Source organism: Nuphar pumila, chromosome 3 (genome assembly GCF_984573655.1).
Source record: "Nuphar pumila chromosome 3, dmNupPumi1.hap1.1, whole genome shotgun sequence".
NCBI classification, from domain to species: Eukaryota; Viridiplantae; Streptophyta; class Magnoliopsida; order Nymphaeales; family Nymphaeaceae; genus Nuphar; species Nuphar pumila.
Window position 1 is genome coordinate 7,767,029 of NC_143251.1, and position 21,832 is coordinate 7,788,860.

A 21,832-nucleotide genomic window follows, 5' to 3' on the forward strand; every position below is an offset into this window, starting at 1 on the left:
ATGTATGAGCTATATAGGTGTAAACATTTGTTAGCATCATGAAGTTTGATAATTAATACTGATAATGCCTCCTTGAGTGCTACCAAAAGGGTTCATTTTTGAGAAATCACATTTGATTTGAAGTAGCGTGGATGGGATTGCCCAACAACATAAGGTCCATCATTAATATATGAGAAAACCTCCCTAATGGATCTTGCATGCATTTTCTGGGTAAGATCAATAACTTGGAACAGACCAGTTAGCGTATTTCACACCTGGATATATATCCAATTGCTTGACATGGTGAAATCTTGCAAAAGAAAAAAAAAATGATGGGACGAGAAAGAACGCTACCCAAAAATCAAGAGCACTTACTCTAGCACAAGCATATTTTGAGGAATTATAAAACGATGAAGGCGATTCTCAGACATATGTGAATGTATATATGACTTTAAGTGCCAACATTTTCAGTTTTGTAATATTCACAAAAAACTACAATTCAGTTTTTTATGAGAATCAAACCTGCTATTTCTGATCCGGGAGCTCTAATGCTTGTGAAGAAAAATCTATGTGACATCGTTCAAGTCGTTGGTCTGGTGCTGAATGTGGTGTCTTTTCTTTTTTCATCCGGGGCAAGATATATTAATATTTACAACTATTTGGCAGTTAAGGGTATGATAGGATCTCATTTCATCAGTGCACGAATGGAATGGCACACATTTGCTTGTCTTTAAGTAAAGACATGCCAGAGAGACATAACATCATTCTGATAAGTTGATCTGCTCACTAGTGGCTGCAATAGTTGGACAATGAATAACGACACAAACCAAATACCTTTTTTCATAAAATAACTTGAAGATAAATGTTATTTATGCTAATATATAGCACCATACTATCTGGTAAAAACTCAAAAGTTGCAGACATTATTTACTAAACCGGAATGTCATTTCATGCTTTGTAACTAATTGAGTTGATATGAAATTTAATGTTTTTATTATGAAATTTCAGTGCATCCTAGGCTATTGATTTAGATTCTCTTAAAAAAGTTTGAACAAACGTCAAAATTCTTCATTTAGTGCACGCATCTCATTAACACACACACACACACGAAAATCATATGTACAGTTAGATCCACAAAAGATTCAATACAAAATAAATGATTCGTAAAGGAAAACTAAGCAGGTAAGAGATTGTAATGATTTTAATTTTCTGGGACAACCTTTTCCATATCACTATACTTTTTTTAAGAATAACAATCATATGATTTGAGGTGAAGTAATCATCAACAGCTCAAAAAAAGAAAAAACAAACGAAAAAAGAAAAACAGCTTACTGCAATAATCAACAAACGAATAAACAAATTTTACACATTGCAAAGTGCAAACCCATCATTGCACTACCTGTCCTATTCTCTCGAATCGCCAGCAGCAGTCCCTGGTGCTGCTGGAATCTGTTCCTCGTCTTTTCTGACAGGAGAACCATTCCCATTGTGGAAAGCTGCCAAGTCTCTCTGTTCAATCCCTTCCTCAATTGGAAGTGTCCTTTTAGACCCATCCAGAGCAACACCCAGTACAATGTTTTCCTCCAAGGCAGACCTTGCAGTTGTTGTAGGTGAAACAGATGCTTTCTCACCTTCGAGTTTGCCATGTAAATCTCTCGTTGCAGGTCCATCAACCTTCTCACTGCTATTGCCAGAAATTGGTGCCGATGGCTTCTCAAAGGGAGCACCAAGGCGTTTGCCATCCTTGGCATTTGAGACTGCTGAATCTGGACCTCCAGCTGTTGCTTTTTCTGGCTGAGAAACGGTTGATGTGGATGGCGCATTTGTTACAGGAATTCCATCAATTTTAGCATCCTTTGGCTTCCTGCTACCGTGCTTGTTCTCAGGGCCGCCTTGTGCCACACTATCTGAAGATGCTGTTTTGGATTCGGAGTTCAGTGGTTTAATATCCTCACCACTGGCACGAGCAGAACGTGCTTTTGCCTTATCATCAACGTTAATCTTAGATATTGGTTCAATCAACAGGAAAGGACGCTTGTTGTCTACTCCAGCCCTGGTGATGATGGTCTCAGCAAATGGGACATTTTCAATGTCAGCATCACCATATATTTTCTGAACTGTCCGAATGGGAGTAGCAAGCCGAGCACGATGATGGCTTATAACTCTAAGAAGATCGAGCAGTATTGCTTCCTGTTATCCATCAGATACTTTTAAAAAGTCTAAATAAAGGTAATAAGTAGCCTACTACAGCTCAGTTAAGAAGAACCGGACGTCCTACCTTGACACAGAGGTACTCCTCATAATGGGAGGTCTTCACAAAGCAAGATACAAGAATCTACACAAAAGCGGAACTCCCTTAGTTTCCATGATGCTTTGAGTGCAGTTAAACAAAATGGCATTCACAGTGGTAGAGGAAAAAGAAGAAATATAATATGAATTAAGAAGAAACAATAATTACAAAAAAATTATTCAAAAAAATGTAACCATTAAGCAGCAATTCTTTGATGATAACTAGTTGATAGTTTCAAGCTATGAAAATGCACAACTGGTTTTCAATAAAAAATTTATTATAATTACTAAAGTAGAAGTCTCAGAAAAGAGAAAATGAGGGAAGCATAACAAACTTCAGGAATCTTTTTGAATAAGAAAAAAAGAAGCATCATTTCAAGCAAGGAAAGATGATAGAAGATATACTAGCAAGCAATGCACTATGAAATGGTCCCTAGAAATTTATTGAATACTATATTCCAACTACTGGAATGCACGAAACATAATATGGGATTGCGCTGGAGGGGGAACAAAATCGTTTTAGTAGTGATAGGATCACTGGCGATAGATTCTGAAAAACATGCCACCATCATATTCCAGCCTCATTGACAAAACCAAGAGTACCTTGGACACAAGGAGTTAAAGGAGATTTTTGCAGAAAACCAATACAATAATATTATACACATGGAAGTAGACCACTGGGAGTATGCATTTCGAAACACAATAGGGCAGTGAAGCAAATTTCTGATTCCTCTTCATCTGAATAACATGCTCCAAGGATTTGTCTTTAAGCTTCCCAAAACAAAGCTTAAAATAGCTTTGTTAGAGAAAAAAAATAGAGATTCTAGTTGCAAAGTGCTTCTATTAGCCAGCATGGGATCAGTCAATTATGTCCACAGACAATATTAACCTAAAACCTCTGAGGACAAGGAAACTGACAGACTAGTGCATACCAAAAGAGCCTGATTTTCTGGATCAATATTGTCCAAGAATACTCTCCTATGCAACCTTTGCTGCTCCACTTGAGGATTTTTTGCCAAAACTTTCCGCATATCTGCAACAATATTCTGCAACAGAAAACAGAAACCCATGCTACTTCATTAGTAGAAAAATGATAAATATATGCATTCACCAATCAAAACTTCTATTATAATTAAATATGACAGAATGTCTCGACTCACATTAATTTTATTCACATCCAAGTGGCTGATTGCAAGGTGAGTTTTAATCCGCCAGTGAGTCTTCTGGCTGAGATTTCTTACCACACTTACATTGAACTTATGATTTGGAATGCGAACTGCCTCCCGATCCTCACCTCTTATGATAGTTGGTGACCACCAACCTACATGCTGAATGACAAAGATGAATGAATAATAAAAGCGTGAAATTATGTGAAAGATAACTAATGGATAACAACCATGAGTAATGCAGTAAACACAATATTCCAAAGGACATCACACATTTAGAAAAGTAAAAAAGGCAACTTCTACACTGTGTAATGAAACAAAAAATAATACAAAGATTGCCTCTAAGGGCTACAAGAATGCACAAACACAAAGAGACCACTTACTGATCAAATACAATCTCTCAAAAGAGATATACAAGCACAATCAAAAGGGTCACTTATGGACCTAATACACTCTCACAATGGAGAAACCACACACAAACACTTTTAGAGAGCAACAATATATAAAATATAATTGTATTAATCATAAAATGCTTAGGAAAGCATTAACAAACAATGGGGACGAACCCCCTTTAAATAGTCAAAAGGAGACCACAAGAGCTAGTCCAACTAGTCATGGGGCTAGCCCCAACAGCTAGAAATATAGCCATTGGGGCTAGCCCAACGACTAGTTGGGCTATTCCTAATGGCTCCAAATACAAAAATTATAAAAACGAAAAAACTAAAAACTGAAAAGAAAATTACATTACAGCCCCTACTAGGCTGACCCTATTATAAGAGTGAATGACTGAAATACCAAATATATATATATATATGTCAACACTATGAACGCAGACTCCATGTGAATTTTACCAACCTCGACTGTACCAGAGACTTCATAGCCTTCGATCTTTGTTTGGATCCATTCATTCACGACAAATGGTCTTGTTGCATGGATCATCACACTTGACAGAAAATTTGTGAATATCTGAAAAAGAAAGCAACAAAAGCATTTTCTGACACAAAGAACACAGTGATATAGCAAATAGCCCTGCACTGTACCAACTACCAATAAATAAACAACCAAGAAAAGGGAATATTTAGCCCACACCTCCCGGCCAGCAAGAGTCAGCAACACTGTTCCAAGACCTCCAGCAGTTAACCATTTCTGAGTTGAAAATCCCAGCAGCTCCATGAATAAGGAAACTGCTGCAACCCAAACTGCAGTGTACACAGCTTTTCCAGCAAATTGAAACCCCATCTGTATTAGATATAGGGTAAGCAATAATATATAAAATTTCAAAAATAAAGTGTCAATCCGACCGACCAACCAGTTTACATGTTAACTGGTACAACTAGAACGGTCACAAGGCAAAATAAATTCTGGTTCCAAAATGGAACCTTATTGTTTCTTCCTCACTCTGTCACAGATCTGAACACTTCAGCTAACATATTTATCCCTTTCTTACTCACAACCTCAACTCCCAAAAGCATCCCACACACACACACACAGTTCAAAATGACAGCTCGTTTTGTTTACATAAAGACCATCTAACCACACTTGTGGACTCTATTATACTTTTTATTTTTTATTTATACCACTTTCTGACTAAAAGAAAGGGCTATATAGCAATAAAAGATTGTAGATAAAGATGAAAAGCCACCTGAAAATGTTATATTATGGAAGTAGAGACAGACTAACTTTTAGTGTGCTAACTGTGAAAGATGGGCATACATTTTGAGGATCGTCTGAGCCATTTGTCTCCAAGAAAAACTTCTGTGTTTGTTGAATCAAGCTGCATAAGTAAAAGATACATAAGCATCCAGCTGACTATATAATTTATGTATATTGCAACACGGTCAGGGGAAAAAGGAAATGCATACATGGGAGAACTTATTTAAAAAAAAAGAGAGAAATTATATGCATGTAAATTCATGAGGTATTCTTATCTGTAGCACCATTGGAAATATTTATAGAATGCCATCTTTAACACAATGGCTGGTGGAAGAAAGATGATTAATCCTCATTTTATTTTATGGAATTGGTGGATTTCACATCCAAAAGTTCCCTCATTACAGGAAGTGCAGAATGTGGCAGACAAGAAAACACTCGCATGAAGACAAAACTAAACAAAAAAAAACTTTTTACTGCAAAAGAACTGCAGTAAATAACCTAATAACAATCATATATAAGCCTGAAACTTCTGCTCATTGACCATTTAAAATCAAGCATGACCAAGTGGTTGGGCAAAAGTAGATAATCAATAGCCAATAATCATTGTTTCTTTTAACTGCAAATGCACACCTTGAGAGACAATATGCAAATGCTAGCACAGTCGACAATGACCGAACAAAATTCAGAAGGCGCTGTTTCACAGCTTGGCTAGCTTCAGTAGGAAGAATTACTGGGTCAAGCACTCTGCAAGGAACAGCACTCTAATATTTAACTGAGTAAAAATAAGAATGGAATAATCGAAAAGAATCAAGACTTTTTTTGGACATAAGCTTCAGCATCCTACCTGCAGACAAATGTTGTTCCAGTCCATAACATCAAAGGCTGAAGATATGAGTTTAGAACATAATTTGTCCTACTCTTCCTCCAACTATTATCATTGCTCTACAGGATTGTTAAAGTATGTGAGCCCACTAACATGAAAATTAGAAGCATATATTTTCCTAACAACCATTAAAATGCAGACAAGAATATCTTACATGGAAGAAGAGGCAATGAACAAAACGCACAACTGGTCTTAGGCCCCATAGGGCAAAAGCAATGACACCGACTGCTGGGGCCAACTGGAGTAAATAAGGACTTCCACTCAAAGCACTGCATGACCTGCAAGACATCATAAAAATCAAATAAACAAGAGAGTTTTTTAAACCAAAAAAGAAAAAAGAATCCCAGAACTTTGAACTTCAGATATAGGTACCCAAATACAAACTCAGCAAGAATTCAATGATTAAGATCAGATCTAGCAAGTACTTTAAAGAGCTTTGATAATTGCCAAAATCACTAGAAGATTAACTTGACAAAATTCTGTACTAATTCAAATTTCAAAATTCAGTGCGATACAACCTCCATATACAAAATAAGATCACCTTTTCTATTATGAACCACGAAATCCAAAGGTCAGGAACTCAGGATTCAAAATACATTAGCATCTCAAACGAAGTCCATATCAACATAATCCGCGGATGTCTCAAGCGAAGCACGTGGTGCACGTTCTAGTAGCTCCTTTGATTTAGCGTAGGGAGGGTGGAAGGCTCTATATGACAAATAGTGTAGGGCTATTTGGTTTAGCTCTCTAACAGTCTATATAGATAGATAGGCGTGGAGGTTGCTCTATAGGAATTGATAGGCTTTGAGCTTTGGGCTATTTGGTTGGAAGCTATCTAAGTTATAACAACCTAGTGACCATCAAAGTTGAGTCAACTTAGTCAGGTTCCAATGCTTATTTCTTATAATATGAAAAATAAATGTAAAATACACACAAAAAAAGGATCATTACCTAGACAAAGCCAAAACAGCAGCTTTATAAACAGGAATCTCATCTCCCCCACCTTGCATGAAAAATGATTGGCAGGTGAGCACACGATAACTAGAGGATACAACACATATGGGTCGGTGAATCTGGTGCGAGAGATGCAGGCTCCAAGCATCCATTGTCTGCCAAATAACAAGACATACCTCTTCAAATCCCACTACTAACATCAACTTTGAGACCAAGAACAGGAGGCAAGCAATTTTATGTCCCATAGCAAGCTAAATTTGACAAAGTTAAATATGGGAAAGCAAATTGACTATATCAGGATGGGACTGAAAATTGCTTCTATCCCGAATGACTGGGTGCTAATCAAATCATATAAAGCTGCATTCCATTTGGTGACAACTTTTGTAGGTCCAATGAGTTATTTGGTCGATAAAAAAAAAACTTTATCATGAGCAAAACAGCTGGAGGCAAGTGAACCCCAACTTGCCAATAAAGCTGCTTCAGTATAATTGTGGAGTCTTCATAAAGCACAACATGCATCACAGACAGCAAAACTCAAAGGCTTGGCCTTTACAGACAAAGGCTTACAAATATGATATTTGCACAAAATGCTGCAACTTTTAGCCTATCCTAAAGTAGCAATGTAGATGTTTGAGTAAAAGTCCCACCAAGCGTGCATGAAATGTGGAACAAGAACTCCAAACAAAAACCAAAACCAAAACCAAAACCAAAACCAAGTTGCAATTACTTATCCACTAAAAGGGGTGGCTAGGCTAGCAAATTTAAGACATTTCCACAGCAAGGATAGTGATAGCAAACTAACTTTATGTTAAAACCTTTACTGCAGAATTTACACATCATTGAATAAAAAACCATGTTACTAAATATACTAAAATGTGGAAGAGGTCTGAATCTGTAATTGCCTACACCTTAACAAACTAATGATCTTTCACTTGTGACAAAGTTGCAAGGCAAACACAAGCCAAACAGAAGCATATGGAGATTTAACATCAAGGCAATTTATGGTGGAAATATACAGACTGGGATTGAATCAGATTGCTGAGTTTTCTAATTCAGATAGATCTCTCTCAAACGATATAGCCAACCAGAGGGGGAACTGAAAGAATATTTTTCAGGCCTGAAGATGCCACAGACTGTTAATATATATTCATCTTTATTGAGCATAAATGCTTAAGAGAAGCATTAAGAAAAATGGGCACAAGTAGTGCCATTATATACAAAAGGACCCAAGGCATAAAGCCATTGGGAGTTCCCATAGGAGTCATTGGGAGCTCCCAACGGTCATAAACTATGTCACATGGGTGCGGGTGCGGGGGTGCGGCACTTTCAAAAAAATTGGGTACGGGGTGCGGCAAAAAAAAATAAATAAATAAATATATATATATATATATATATATATATATATATATAAAGTCCAAAAGTTGGACATAAATGACCTTGGGTAAGGTCAACGCACCCATGGTCAGGTTGACCACACTGGGTGCCACACCCGCACGCACACCTGCATCGCGTCGCGTTGGCCAAGTCCCTGTGACATAAGTCATAAATGTGATTGCTAGGGCTCCTCCCAAGTCTATAGTTCCAATGACCATAAAGCCCCTACAATGCAATAAAAGGAAAAATAAAAATAAAATAAGAAAAATAAAAAAGCAAAACTGTCCCTAATAGACAACATCTATTACAAAAGACAAAAATACCCTTAGAGGGTATTACCTATTACATCTATCTCTCTCTCTCTCTCTCTCTCTCTCTCTCTCTATATATATATATATATATATATATATATATATATATATATATATATACACACACACACACACACAACTTAACACTCCTCCTCAACCACAAAAAGACCATAAAAGGCGTTTATTAAAGTGAATGACTTCCCATAAGAAATCATGCTTAATACCTTATGCACGAATAAACAATCTTATTCATCATGTAAGGCAATCATAAGTGCATAAGGATCAAAAATCAATATAAAAATTATTATTTTTCTTTTTATAAGATAGATCATAATTTGTAACACTTCATATGCTACTTTTAATATACAAGAGTAAAGAAAAAGATTAAACACAAGTTTAAGCAAAATTTTATAAGATCATACTTATGAAATACACACAACACCATTATTTTAAAATTTCTCAAATCATTTTAAAATATATGACAATTTTTCAAGAAAAACAAAACAAAGTTCAATAATAGAACAAAAGCCAACAAATGCTCAAGCATACAAAATTGTATATATATATATATATCAAATAAAACAAGTTTTTTGAAAAATTAGAATTCAGACATGATTTCAAAAACCATACATATATCTAATTTCACAAGATTAAACAAATAAATCTTATAAGAATAAGTCCAACAATAATAAAAAACATTCAAAGTTGTTTTTGTTTTAATAAAATAAAGGCAATTATATATATATATATATATTAAAGATTAAAGAAAATAAGTGTTTTCTCATGCATAATGCATGAAAAGGATAACACAAGAAATACTTAAAGATATGAGATACATACCGGGTTTAATTTTCCCTTTAATCCAAGCCACACAACAATCATGAATCATTCATGAAGCAAGAAACTTGAGAGATGTATGTGTTGGCCTTTGTGGCTTTTATGTATTTGGCTCATAAGTGACATTCCTATTTGTGTATGTGAACATTTGTAGCCTCTTTGTGGCATTGTGTGCGTGCACTTGTTGTTTCATTACAGCAGACTACAAAAAAAGGTAATTACATGGCAAATAGCCCATACAAGAGGAATGCATTCCAGAGGATTTATTGATTAACATAGGAACATGATGAGCCTGGATTTCTATTTTTTCTTGCTGTCGTATAGCTGATTAGATGCCTTGCTGTCGTATAGCTGATTAGATGCCTTGCTGTATGATCACATTTACAATGGTTCACTAAATGAAATGCACACTTGCATCCAGGCAAAAAGAAAAAAGAGTTACCACACACAAGTATAGCCATAAGTGAAAAATCCAGCACTGAACCACTTCAAATAAACAGCAGGAGCTAGTAATCAGATATTCAAAAAATTAAACAAATGCTTGGTGAACTGTCGCAGATGCACAACAGTAAGGCTCCACGGGCAGGCATATCAGTTCAGCTAGGTCTAGCAACGCCTCATCATTTGAGCCTAAAGAAATGTTTTAACAGCTTAAGTATTATTACTCATAGCTTCATGTATCAGCTGGCTGAATCTGGCAGATAGTGAGCTACATGATTGTACACAAATACAGTGTACAGCAAAATATCTGACCCCCCCCCGACATATCTATCTATATATCTATATATCTATATCTATATATATATATAATTACTTAACCATATAGTGTTTTTCTCCCTTTGAAACTAATTTTTCACCCGCTATGGTTTTCTTTTCTTTTTCTTTTTTGGTGGGGGGATAGGTGTGTCTCCTGGGTGTCTTCACCAAGTTACTAATCCAAAACATGTGATATATAGTGGCATTTCAAGCTTTTTTATACAAGATGCGGTTTAATTTTTCCTCTTCCTTTTTTGTTCCACGAGAAGAAAGCTGCAATCCAGGAGAAGATATTCAGTCAATCAGAAAGTTCCAAATTGAAAATGTTATATGTCCATCCAAAAAAAGAATGTGGCTAAGACCTCAAATTCCACAAGGCTTTCATTATAAGAAAAATACTAAAAACACTACATTAAAAGAAAAAAATGGTGGCCCAAATGTTTAGAATGAAGATGTTATACCGACGCCCGTGAAGAAAGAGGAAAACTTAATGACCTTGCACGCTCGTTTCCTGCCAATCTCTGGAGAATTTTCAATAGCATAGTCAGATTCAGCAAACTACAAAACAAACAGAAAGACATGGGCATGAAACACATAAAAAGCCATGAACAACCATGCCACATACCCTGAATTTAAAGGAATGTCCATGGTGCTTACAAACGCCCAATTCATAAGACAATTGCAAAGAGCAACTGCTGGCCATCATTTAAGAAGAAAAAATGTGGAGCTAATCGCTGGAAATCGACTCGCACTCCTCAATTTTGAATAGGTTGTATTCGTTCTACCAAACCAGCGGATTGTGACTACAACAACAAATGATTCCAATGTTGGCCAATCAAAGCAGCTACGAGCTGGAAATCTGCCAAGAAACGGTAGACTGCCGTTAGCCACCAACAACATCCTAAACTCATCCAAAAATCTTCACACTCTTCGCACACAGGAATCACGTATCAAAAGTAAAAAATCATGAAATTATCATGGAGGCCAAACTTTAAGCATTCATTACTGTCAATAACTCAAACCCCAGTCAGTGCCCAGAAAACAACCCAAATGCAGCAACGAAGTCTTATATCTCCATCAGTTTCTTCGCTAAATGAAGGACTCGCTGTAACCCCGCAATTTCTATTCAACTAAAACCATCAAAACTCCTTGAATTATTCAAAATTCGAGCCAAAATGAAGCACTTAGGTAACCAACATAACAAAATACGCACACTAACGTGTTTTTTTTTCGTTTCTGAATCCTTCAATGCCACAATTCAGTATTCAAGAAACCCAACCCTTGATGCCATGAGAAAAAATCACCATTTAGGACGTAAACCACGAATTCTTTGATGCGAAAATATGCAATTGAACATAAAGGGTGTCCCCCAAACACATCACCAGAACGAAGTAAAAACAATCGGAACGCTTCCACAAAGACACCAATCGATCAAACTGCAAGACCTTAGGATTTCCGTAACTTCCAAACCCTCCCCAAACCGCACAAAAACAATAAAAGAAGAAACCCCACAATCCCTAACCTGAATCACTTCCGACACATCCAACTCCTCACGATTTCTCCAGAAAAGCAAAAAGAAATCTTAAATCGGAAAAGCAAAAAAGAAGAAAACCCCAGAAAATACAGGAACGGGAAATCGTTGCTCACTGGCCAAAAGGCAATCCTATCCTCTAACGAAAAGGACGCTGGTGGTGGAATTGCCGGGAATGGAAAGACCAGAAATGAGAGCTTTCCCCTTGAGATGAAGGAAATTAATTCCCCGGAAGAGGGAAGAAAAAAGGGTCGGCGCCGTCGAGTTTGTTCGTCGCACGCTTTCTTCTTATGGTAGCAAAAACAATTGAGGTGTTTCCTTTTCCGTCTCTCGACAATGCTCGCGGGGGAAAACGCGAGGGGAGAGGTGAAGCAGTTATTACGGAACTCGCCCTGTACAATTTGTCAGCGTCGATTTTGTCACCAGCTTTGGAGAACGACAAGCTTCGCTACGCGTTTGTTTCATCCCCTTTCCTATCCTTTATGAAAGAAAGAGGCTCTCTTTCGTAGGAAATAGGGTCTTCTTCTTAGAAGGGATGAACAAACATGTACATGAGAAATGTGTGGTAGGCCCAATATTGTCAGTATCGGTACCGGCCCTGAATCATTGGCCCACCATTAAGCTGTATCGGCCTAAACAGATAATCATTCTGTATCGGGCAGAAAGTAAAAAAAATATATTACATGTCAGTCATAACGTGGCATGTTTTAAAACAATAAAAATAATACTAAAATAAAAATTTTAATTTTTAGTATTTTTTTTTTTGCATTTATTAAGAAATAGCCGATTCAAGGGCGAAGCATATTGATTTTCTGCATATACACATCGATACTGATAACAGTTTTGCTGTCAAAATGGGTTCAAACCTCTCCTCATGTAAAAACACTTTCTTTCCAAAATAGCCCTTTCAAAGGAAAGAGGCTTCTCTTGGGTGGACAAACCTCTTATTTCATGCCTTTCCTATGAAAGCGGCCTTCTTTCTAAAGAAAGAGAGCAGTGAAACACTCGTTGCTATGAGAAATATATGGTGAGACCCAATAATAAACTTAAAAAGCACTTTTTCTATCAAATTAGGTTCACCACTTTGCTTTCTCTATGTCTCTTTGAAGTGAAATTGGCTTCCCTTATGTAGGAGTGTGTACCAAAGTTTTCTTGTAAGCCTTGTTGATTTTGTTCTCATCTAAAGAAAAGGCTTTTCATGAGAATGATCACAGATTTTAAACAGCTCAACCTTCTCATGTGAAATCTTTCATAGGGGAGATACTAAAAGCTGAGACCCACTTTTCCACCATACCATGATTTGATGTTTGTTTCATTCAAGAAAGGATTACATCAAAATTGTTAGCTCAACACTTTTTCATGAAAGTTGCATTAGAGGCCCTAATTTTTTCCCTTAAAATAGACCCCATGATCATAGGGAAAACTCAAAATCATTCTTCCCATTTTCTAAAATCATCATTCCATTCTTGCTAACCATGGCGAAACCATTATGAAGGCAACTAAGCATCACATGAGGGAAAAGTGCTTTTTGTCCTAACATTTTGAAATATAAAGGATGATAAGGTCAGAATGTTTTTGGGACATTTCATAATATAGAGACCTTTATATATATATATATATATATATATATATATATATATATATATATATATATATATATAAGTTGGGATGCATTCTAAAGAACATAAATCCAATAAATGCTAACAAAAAGAGTCCGAAATGAAAATTGGGGCTGCCTTTTGCAAGAAAAAAAACTGCATTTTTTGCATGGCATAATAAAAATGGCAGACACTCATGCATTTTTGAGGAAGCTTACGATTTCCCATGTAATGCAAATTAGGGATGTAAACTGTTGGGATTCGGATTGGATATATCCCATACCATATCTGACTAATTGAATGTTGGCTCAACATATTCGAATTTGAATTTGGTTTCCGATGGTGAAAGGCTCATACTAAATCCGTTAGTAAATTTATTCTTTATTCGGATATCTATCAAATTCAAGTATACCAAATGCAACTAAAAGGAATAAAAAATCAGTCGGATATTGGATAAAATCCAATTCATTGACATCCCTAACACAAATGCACTTTTAGAAGGCGCTTGCATGACCAGACAATTTATCTTTGGACAAATGATGCCATTATTTAAGGACGAAAAATTCTGAATAAATAGTTAGACCCATGAGTCCGATTATTTATCCCTATTTTTTGGGGAAAAAAATCTTTTAGAAAACAAGACCATGCCAGTTTTCAGAGAAATAATTCTTGGGGTTATCTTGTCATTGACTGTAAACCCATGTACATTCTAGTGTTTAAAACGACCGCATATTTCCACAAATAAAAATGGAGATGGGATCAGTTCAGAGTCTGTTCTGACGGTGTGAAAAGATAAGGTGTTGCACAAATGTTTGTGCATTAAGCACTTGATCACTACCCATCTTAGGGACAAGGCCTGTCAGGTGTGGACCCAAGACCTGATGGAGGGTGATGGGTTGATTAATGTACAATTTTTTCTGCAATCATATTGCACCCAAACCGGACTGGTCAGGTGTGGGGCCCAAGACCCGATGGAGGGTGATCAGGTGCTTAATGCACGATTTTTTGTGCAATCATATTGCACCCGATCTGGACTCTCTGACGGTAATACCAACCAGTTTGGTTGTCCTCGATGAAGAATCATACAAATCGCCGAGGAACCGCAATCTTCATCGGAGATGATTTTGCGATGCCAATTTTTATGAAAAGTTGGTACCAATTGTTATCAGTATCGGTGCGTATCCGATATGCATCGTATCATCCTGTATCGATCGATACCACTGCAGGCCTGAATGGGCTATTTTTTAATAATTATAAAAATTATTTTTTAAATATTATTTAAATCTATTTTAATGGTTTTAACACTGATATTGACACATTATAAATTTTTATTATTTTTGGGCAGATACAAAATGATTCAATTTAGTATCAGTACGGTCGATACAGCTGAATCGGTGGCCCAATGATTAAGGGACGATACTGACTAACATTGGTTGGTACATTGCCAAGAATATGCCTGTGGATGGTTAATTATCATTTTGGCACTGTATGATTTAATTATTTTCTTGAAAATACCCTTGGATTGTAAAATTACTATTTTACCTTTAGTCAATTTAATTATTTTTCAAATTTTACCTCTAAGTTATGAAACTATTGTTTTGTCCTTGAATAATTTAAACATTTTTCGAAATATAGATTCAGATTAATATTCAGATTCGTTAAAAATATCCACTTAGATAATGTCCAAATCTGCTTAAAAGATCCAATCACTATTTGAGCATGAGAACAAACAAAAGATTTAAATCCTTATCTCACTTTGAACGAGCTTCTGAAACTGAATCTCATTAAGATTTGACTCAATTTCGATGGGCTTCAAGCTTAATCATAAATCATAATAAAAGAATGTATTAAACCTTTAAAAAAATCAGGTATTATACACTAGTACAGTTGTTATAGAACAAACACGACATGCATTCTATCTGTTATGTTCGTTCATTCCGTCCAAGTTTGTATTTTTTATATTTTTCTTTAGTTAATTTAAATAATTTATTATCTAATTAATCATAATTAATTGGAGAATTAACCTACTAAAATTGGTCAATTTTTGTCCCGATTAATCACGTCTTTTTTGTTTTGTCGATTAATCACAATTTATCGAGGAATCCACATGCCGAGGTTGATCGATTTTTTACCAATTAATCACGATTTGTTGACGAAGATATTTTCCAAGGAATTGCTGAGTACGAGTTTGGCTACTATGGTTCATACCATAGGTACTCAGTTTCCATTGAGGGACATCATCACATCAATGGATCGTGCTTGGGTCGGATATTCAACTGAAATCAGATCCAATGTAGTAACTGTCTTGGTTAGAAGCAGGTGACCTTTTACGGCAACTTGGCTTGACTTAGACTGGATTTCTGCAACCAGGTTTTCAACAATAAAAGAGCATTGTTTGAGCACTACCATCTCCCATGTGGGTAGGTACACAGTGACAAATATGGCAAGATTTATGAAAATCTCACGATACTATCGTCAGAAATTGCCTGAAAGTTTAAAACGGCAATTTCTTACGAGATTTATGACCAAACATAAATACCCTGATTTAAATGTGACATTTACATTTCAAATGGCTATTTATCATGAAAAAACCATGTATCTTTATTTTTAAATAATTTTTATTAATATTTTCTTATCAAAAATATTTTTTATATTTTTTAATTTATTTTTTATTACCAAAAAATGGGAGATTTATGATTTTTTTTCAAATTTTTGTGAGTTTTTGAAAAACGAGATTCTGCCATTTTTAACAGTTGTTGCTATGGGTAGGGATCGATAGTAAAGGATCGGAACTAAACCAAACATGGTTTGTTCGGGCTCAGCTCCTTTACCATTGAACCCAACCTGGGCTCAGCTTGTGCTCACGATTAGATGAGCAGAGCTCGAGCTTTAGCTGAGCCCTAGCAAAACAAGTCGAGCCACAAGCTGGCTTGTGTGAAAAAAAAATTGATCTTCAGAGTTGTTACCACTAGGTTTTAAACCCCAAACTTCTCTATTATACATGCCAAGTAGGGGTGTCAACGGGTTTGGTTTGGTTCTGACCCAGGTAGAACCAGACTTGACTTCAATTTTTGGGAATTGTATTGGGTTCGGACTCGGGTTTAATCGGACCCACCATAAGAGAAACCATACTCAACCCCAATAAGAACTACATAATCCAGACCCGGGCCGTACCTGATAAAAATAGGGATGGCAGTGGACCGGGGGAAAGCAAAGCCCCACCCCGCCTCGCCCCGTTTGAACCGGACAAGGGCATGAAATGAGGATGGAGGCGGGGATGAAGGTTAAAATCCATTCCCGTACGGGGATGGACTTGCGCTTTTCCTCGCTCTGCCATGTCCCTGTTCCGATCCCCGCCTCGCTCCATCCCCAATCCTTCTAAGGGATAACAATAGACGGAGGGAAAACGGGCCCCCACCTCGCCCTCGTTTGAACCAGGGATGGAGGACATGAAACAAGGATGGAGGCGGGGGGTGGAGGTTAAAATCCATCCCCTTGTTGGGATGGAGGTTCGGATTTTGAGACGGGGCGGGGGTGAAGACCTTGTCGCCCGCTCCCTCCCCGGTCCATTGCCATCCCTAAGTAAAAATACTATTTTTTTTTTATCATTTTTAAATTGAAAAATTGCAGGTCTTAATCAGAACTCGGTTCTGGCTAGGGTCTGGACAAATGAGCTAATGGGAAGGAGGGAGCCTCCCTTGAAAGTAGCATTTAAAAGTAGGTAATTATGATATTTAAGGCAAACACTAGGCCTTCCTTTTGGACTTAGTTGGCAAAAGGTGATGACACGGTTGACATCAAACATATTTGGATGCTAAAGTGGCTCTCTTCTTATGAAATACCCGGGTCTGCCACTACACTTAGGTGTTTCAAGAGAGTCGCATTGGAGGACCATGTGAGGGCTAAGACTCAGTCATGTACCGCTTACTTCTTATCTCAGGCAGGCCATATAAATCTGGTAAGGTTCAGCCTTCTCTACACTTCCCCGTGTTGCTCCACTTCTTGCTTACTTTTAGATTGCCCAAGAAGGTGGAAAAGTGCCTTGTTAATAATTTTCAACTCTTTATCTGGTCAGGTAAATACGAAGGCACTTTCACTTAGTGGCTTAGTCTACTATCTCCAAGCTTGGGAGTTCATAATTTACAAAATTTAAAACAAGGCCTTACTCGCTAAATGGTTGTGGGCGATCTGTAACAAAGAGAGTTGGATTGCAAATATTTTCATTAAAAACTATGGTCTTGGTGGATGGCCTTCTAGCTGGTCCGAACATCAAAAGTGGAATCTTAAAGCCTTCTTGCAAATATAATCTGACATTAATTTTCATTAATTTCAGTTTGCTGTTCCAACATATTGCACAGGTTTCAAACATGGGAGTGACGGGCATTTACGTTGAGGATGGGGTGAATCTTAAAGCCTTAAGAACGGGCGTTACAGAGTTTGTATTTAAATGCTGTTGCTGGCAAGCAAAAAGTGACCTATACTTCATCATGAGAGTTCCATTCAGTTAATATTCTGTTTAGCTGAGGGATAAAACCTCCCACTCTTAGATTCAAGTTTAGCAGAATCACTTCTGCAGCTACTTTTGGTAATAACCTGGTCGACTATATCTTTCTTGTTCCTTCCCTCTTCTTTATCTTCCTTTTTTGTAATGGAATTAATCCTTGTCATGGGAACAAAATAAATGTGGAAAAAATTGAATTGGCAATTCTTGCATGAAATGTTGTAGCTTTTCTTAGCTCAAGGATCTTTGTCTTGCACCCTTGGAAAATGTTCAAGTCCCTTCCTCATCTGCCATCTTCTTTATCCGAGCTTGAGGTCTACTTTTGCTACATTATGAGAGAAATCTCAAATGTTTCAGAACATATAGAACTTGCAGGAAACGATTCTCCATTATTGCTGCAATTTAATCAATGCTCAGAGCCTCAATGATTTGAAATCCTCGATAGCTTGATAGGATGCAGCATGCTGTCTTGATGAATAGAAGATGAGGCTTGCGGAGGGGAGATTTTTTTCCTTCGAAGTGTTTTAACAATAACCATGTGTCAAAGTAGTGCCAGTATGTCTGCATGTCACCATGACACGCATTCTAAATGGCGTGTCACTGTGTTATAGGGAAGAGAAAACCTGGACTGATATAAGCTTTTTTCTTGAACACTTCTATGCAGTGTTGTGAAAAGTGTTGAGGCTTAGCGAGGCGCTCCACCAAAAACCGAGGTGAGGCGTAAAGCGTAAGCCTCAATTTTTTTGAAAACTTAATATTATAAAAAATATATCTAAAAATATAAATTAATAAAGAAATACTTTATTGATTAAATAACAATCAATAAAAAATAAAAAATCTCAAATAAGTACTAAAAAATATGAGATTAACATATAAAAGTAACTAAAAAACTGATTACATAACTCAAAAATATATGAGATTAACCAAAAAATGTTAAAATATACTAATAAATTGATTACATAACTGAAATAACTGAAAAATATATGAGATTAACCTACAAAAGTTAAAATATATGAGATTAACATATAAAAGTAACTAAAAAACTGATTACATAACTGAAAAATATATGAGATTAACCAATAAAAGTTAAAATATATTAAGAAACTGATGAGTTGTGGAGCCCGATTCATAGTTTTTAACCTTACAGAAGGGGGGTCCGAGGGTTCCCCCCGGCGCGAGTCCCACTGTGCGGTCAGCGGTCCAAGGGGGCCGCCCCTGGCGGGAGGTTATAGGGGGGCAGCACCCTCCCTAAGATTTTTTTTTTAAATTCCGCAGCCCATTTCATAGGGGCGAAATTTAAAAAAAAAATCAAAAAATGGACCAAAATGACCTTGGGTGCGTTGACCACACCCAGGGTCGGGTTGACCACACCGGATGCCGCACCCGCATCGCATCAATGCGGGTGCGACACCTATCTGGCTGAATCCCTGTGACATAGTTGTTTGTTTTCTCTTTCAGGGAATTTAAACCCAAGATTACTTGGTTAAGATGCCTAATTTTCAGCTAGAACTTTCAGGCTTTATATAGCATGGGCACTTCTACTAGGCCCGATACCTATGATGTACCCATGCCAGTAATAGGTGGTACTCCTGACACGGATCAATCGGGTTTTTTATATAGGTCGACCCAGTTTATCCATCTTATAATCTGATCGTTGTGTGGTCTATGCTTGGCAATAGCAATGTAACTATATACTTGTTGATATTTGTTAGTTAACTATATACGTTTGACATGCTTCAGAATTTTAGTTTGTAATTGATAATCTAACTTCATATCTAGAACATTTTATAAAATATAAGATAATTGTATGTATATAAAATATATATATATATATATATATATATATATATATATATATATATATATATATATATATATATATATATATATATATATATATATATAGGAAACTACTGTCAAATAGAGTTCTCGAGCACATGCATTTAAACTTAAGGCAGACATTGTCCATCTGATGAATGACAATATATCATGGGATAAGTTCAACAAATGTCCTCTGCTGGTTGTAATAAAGAACTGGTGAAAAAATATGCAGCATGCAGTGAGGCGCGTACGCCTCACCTTGAGGCTCGCCTCGCCTTGAGGAGTACTCCTCAAGGCGTATGAGGCGTGCACCTCAAGGCTTTTGCGCCTTATGCCTGCGCCTCAAGGCACAAAGCTCCTCGCCTTGAGGCGAGGCACACTTTTAATAACACTGCTTCTATGTTAAAAAAGGAAGTGTCTATAAGTGTCAATGCCAGTGTCCAAGTGTCAAACACTGACACATTGTCCCTCCAAAAATGCAAGGTAACAGATTACCAGCCACTAATTAACTATACAATAAAACTCATCTACAAATGGGACTATCCACTCATTCACTTATCTTGTAAGCATTTCCACCTTATCAAAGGATAATCCATGTTGACAGCCTTATCGTACCACACTAAATTGCGGATTTCCTAGAGATAAAAAGAGAAGAGATATCAGATACCTTAAAATAGGGGCCTCATTCTTGGGGTTTGGACTTACATGGGGAAATTTTCAAAATGAAATGCATAAAAGGCGCCAAACCTTTGTTTATATAAAACAAAAACAAACTTTTCTAAAAGTTACTACTAGCCTATCTTGGGCTAGTACAATTAGAATATGTTCTTGGTCTTATATGTCAACATAGGCAATAAAGGCTTGTGAATTAGGTGGGTTTTGATTTGATATTTTCTCCCTCAATTTTTTTTATTGTTTTTTATTCATCCTTAAAATATGTCTTACATTTAGATTATCATCATCCCAAGTACATAAAAAATTGGTTCAACTTAGAAAAGAGAGTTGAAAGTTTCAAAGGAATGAAAAAAGAAATAAGTGACTAATAAATTTTTCAAGGACCTCCATCCAAGTCTTCCTATTTTCCTAGTTATTTCTACTTTACCACGTCAACCTTTCTTACAAGTCGTTAGAAGGCTGATTTTTTGAAGTTTAGAAAGTGTAAATTTAAGTGAAACTTCAAATTAGATTGATGATTCTTGTGCATGCTATGAGGGAATTTGATCTTTGCAAGTGCAATCTCTTTTTTATTGAAAAATTTACTCAGAATTTGCAGTCCTTTGGACTTCATTTTGCGACTTATTTTAGACTTTCGTTTTGCCTAATTTTTTTCAACTTTACTAGTCAATTTTAATTTATTGAAGATCTTGAAGTTCAATAATTGTTTTTGTTTTTGTTTTTGTTTTAATTCATTGATATTGTTAGATTGCTTACACGAATTATGTTATGGAATCCATAGTTAGAGACACTAGTTTAGTTGTTCATTACATCGATTTCTTGTTAGTAAATGAGCATATGTAGCTTAGTTGTAACTTAGCATGATGTTATTTGATTTATTTAGTGAGTTTAGAAGAAATCATATCATTTTTTAGTTTTTTTTTATTTAGTTGACTAATAATACATTATTTTTATACAAAATCAAAAGTTAACAAGACCTGAACAAGTCACCAAGTTGACCCACTCGTGTCACGAGAGTTACTAATGGACGAAGCGATTCTCGAGTCACTGGTTTTCGAACCATGCTATTAGATGAGCAAAGCCCTTGTGGGCCGGCTTCCCAAACCTTGAGTGAAGGTTTGGGAACTTCCACAACTTTAATGTGACGGCAAAAGCTGTAAGAAATGCACTCTAGCAATCTATCTTTTGGTCATAGAAATGAAGGCCTACTTCATGGATTTGGCACTTATGTTTTGACCGACCAAAGAAGACAAAAGGGGTCAGGAAGATGCATTTCCATTAAAACAATGCAGACTGGGCTGGCTTGGCCCAAGTCTGGGGTGTGCAGCTCGAGCTGGGTTGTAGCTCAATGGCTCAGGCAAGTGGTCGAAGGGCAGCTCAGTCGATGCCCAACCCTACAGTTGCAGACTAGTAAAACGTTATAAGGAGGATTTCCAAAAGTAATAATAGCAGAGAAGTGCCTAAAAGTGGTTGCTTTTGACTCTTTCAATTTCTCCTGCTCACG

At 36.6% G+C, this 21,832-nt stretch overlaps 1 protein-coding gene across 2 annotated transcripts; it reads right to left on the reverse strand.

Moving 5' to 3' along the window:
• Positions 1-1,166: 1,166 nt before the first annotated feature.
• On the reverse strand, positions 1,167-12,169 carry LOC149841828 (mechanosensitive ion channel protein 2, chloroplastic-like). Of its 2 annotated transcripts, none has more exons than XM_089998711.1 (14): positions 11,725-12,169; positions 10,828-11,061; positions 10,664-10,723; positions 6,922-7,079; positions 6,125-6,248; positions 5,932-6,029; positions 5,718-5,831; positions 5,115-5,208; positions 4,524-4,673; positions 4,290-4,400; positions 3,429-3,596; positions 3,201-3,314; positions 2,258-2,314; positions 1,167-2,169 (listed from the first exon to the last, which is right to left on the reverse strand). In XM_089998711.1, exons 2-14 carry the CDS (start codon positions 10,906-10,908, stop codon positions 1,384-1,386), a joined length of 2,115 nt encoding a protein of 704 aa, XP_089854837.1. In that variant the 5' UTR covers positions 10,909-11,061; positions 11,725-12,169; the 3' UTR covers positions 1,167-1,383. The 2 variants fall into 2 exon arrangements, with proteins under 2 accessions (XP_089854837.1, XP_089854838.1); XM_089998712.1 differs by having other exon boundaries at positions 5,148-5,208; positions 11,850-12,168.
• Positions 12,170-21,832: the final 9,663 nt, after the last annotated feature.

Coding starts and splice junctions, on each gene's coding strand:
- LOC149841828 (XM_089998711.1), bottom strand. CDS start 10,908: ATGATGGCCAGCAGTTGCTCTTTGCAATTGTCTTATGAATTGGGCGTT. Junction 5,209..5,717: donor TTTGCATATTGTCTCTCAAG/GTGTGCATTTGC, acceptor TTACTTATGCAG/CTTGATTCAACAAACACAGA. Junction 4,401..4,523: donor TGACTCTTGCTGGCCGGGAG/GTGTGGGCTAAA, acceptor TTTCTTTTTCAG/ATATTCACAAATTTTCTGTC.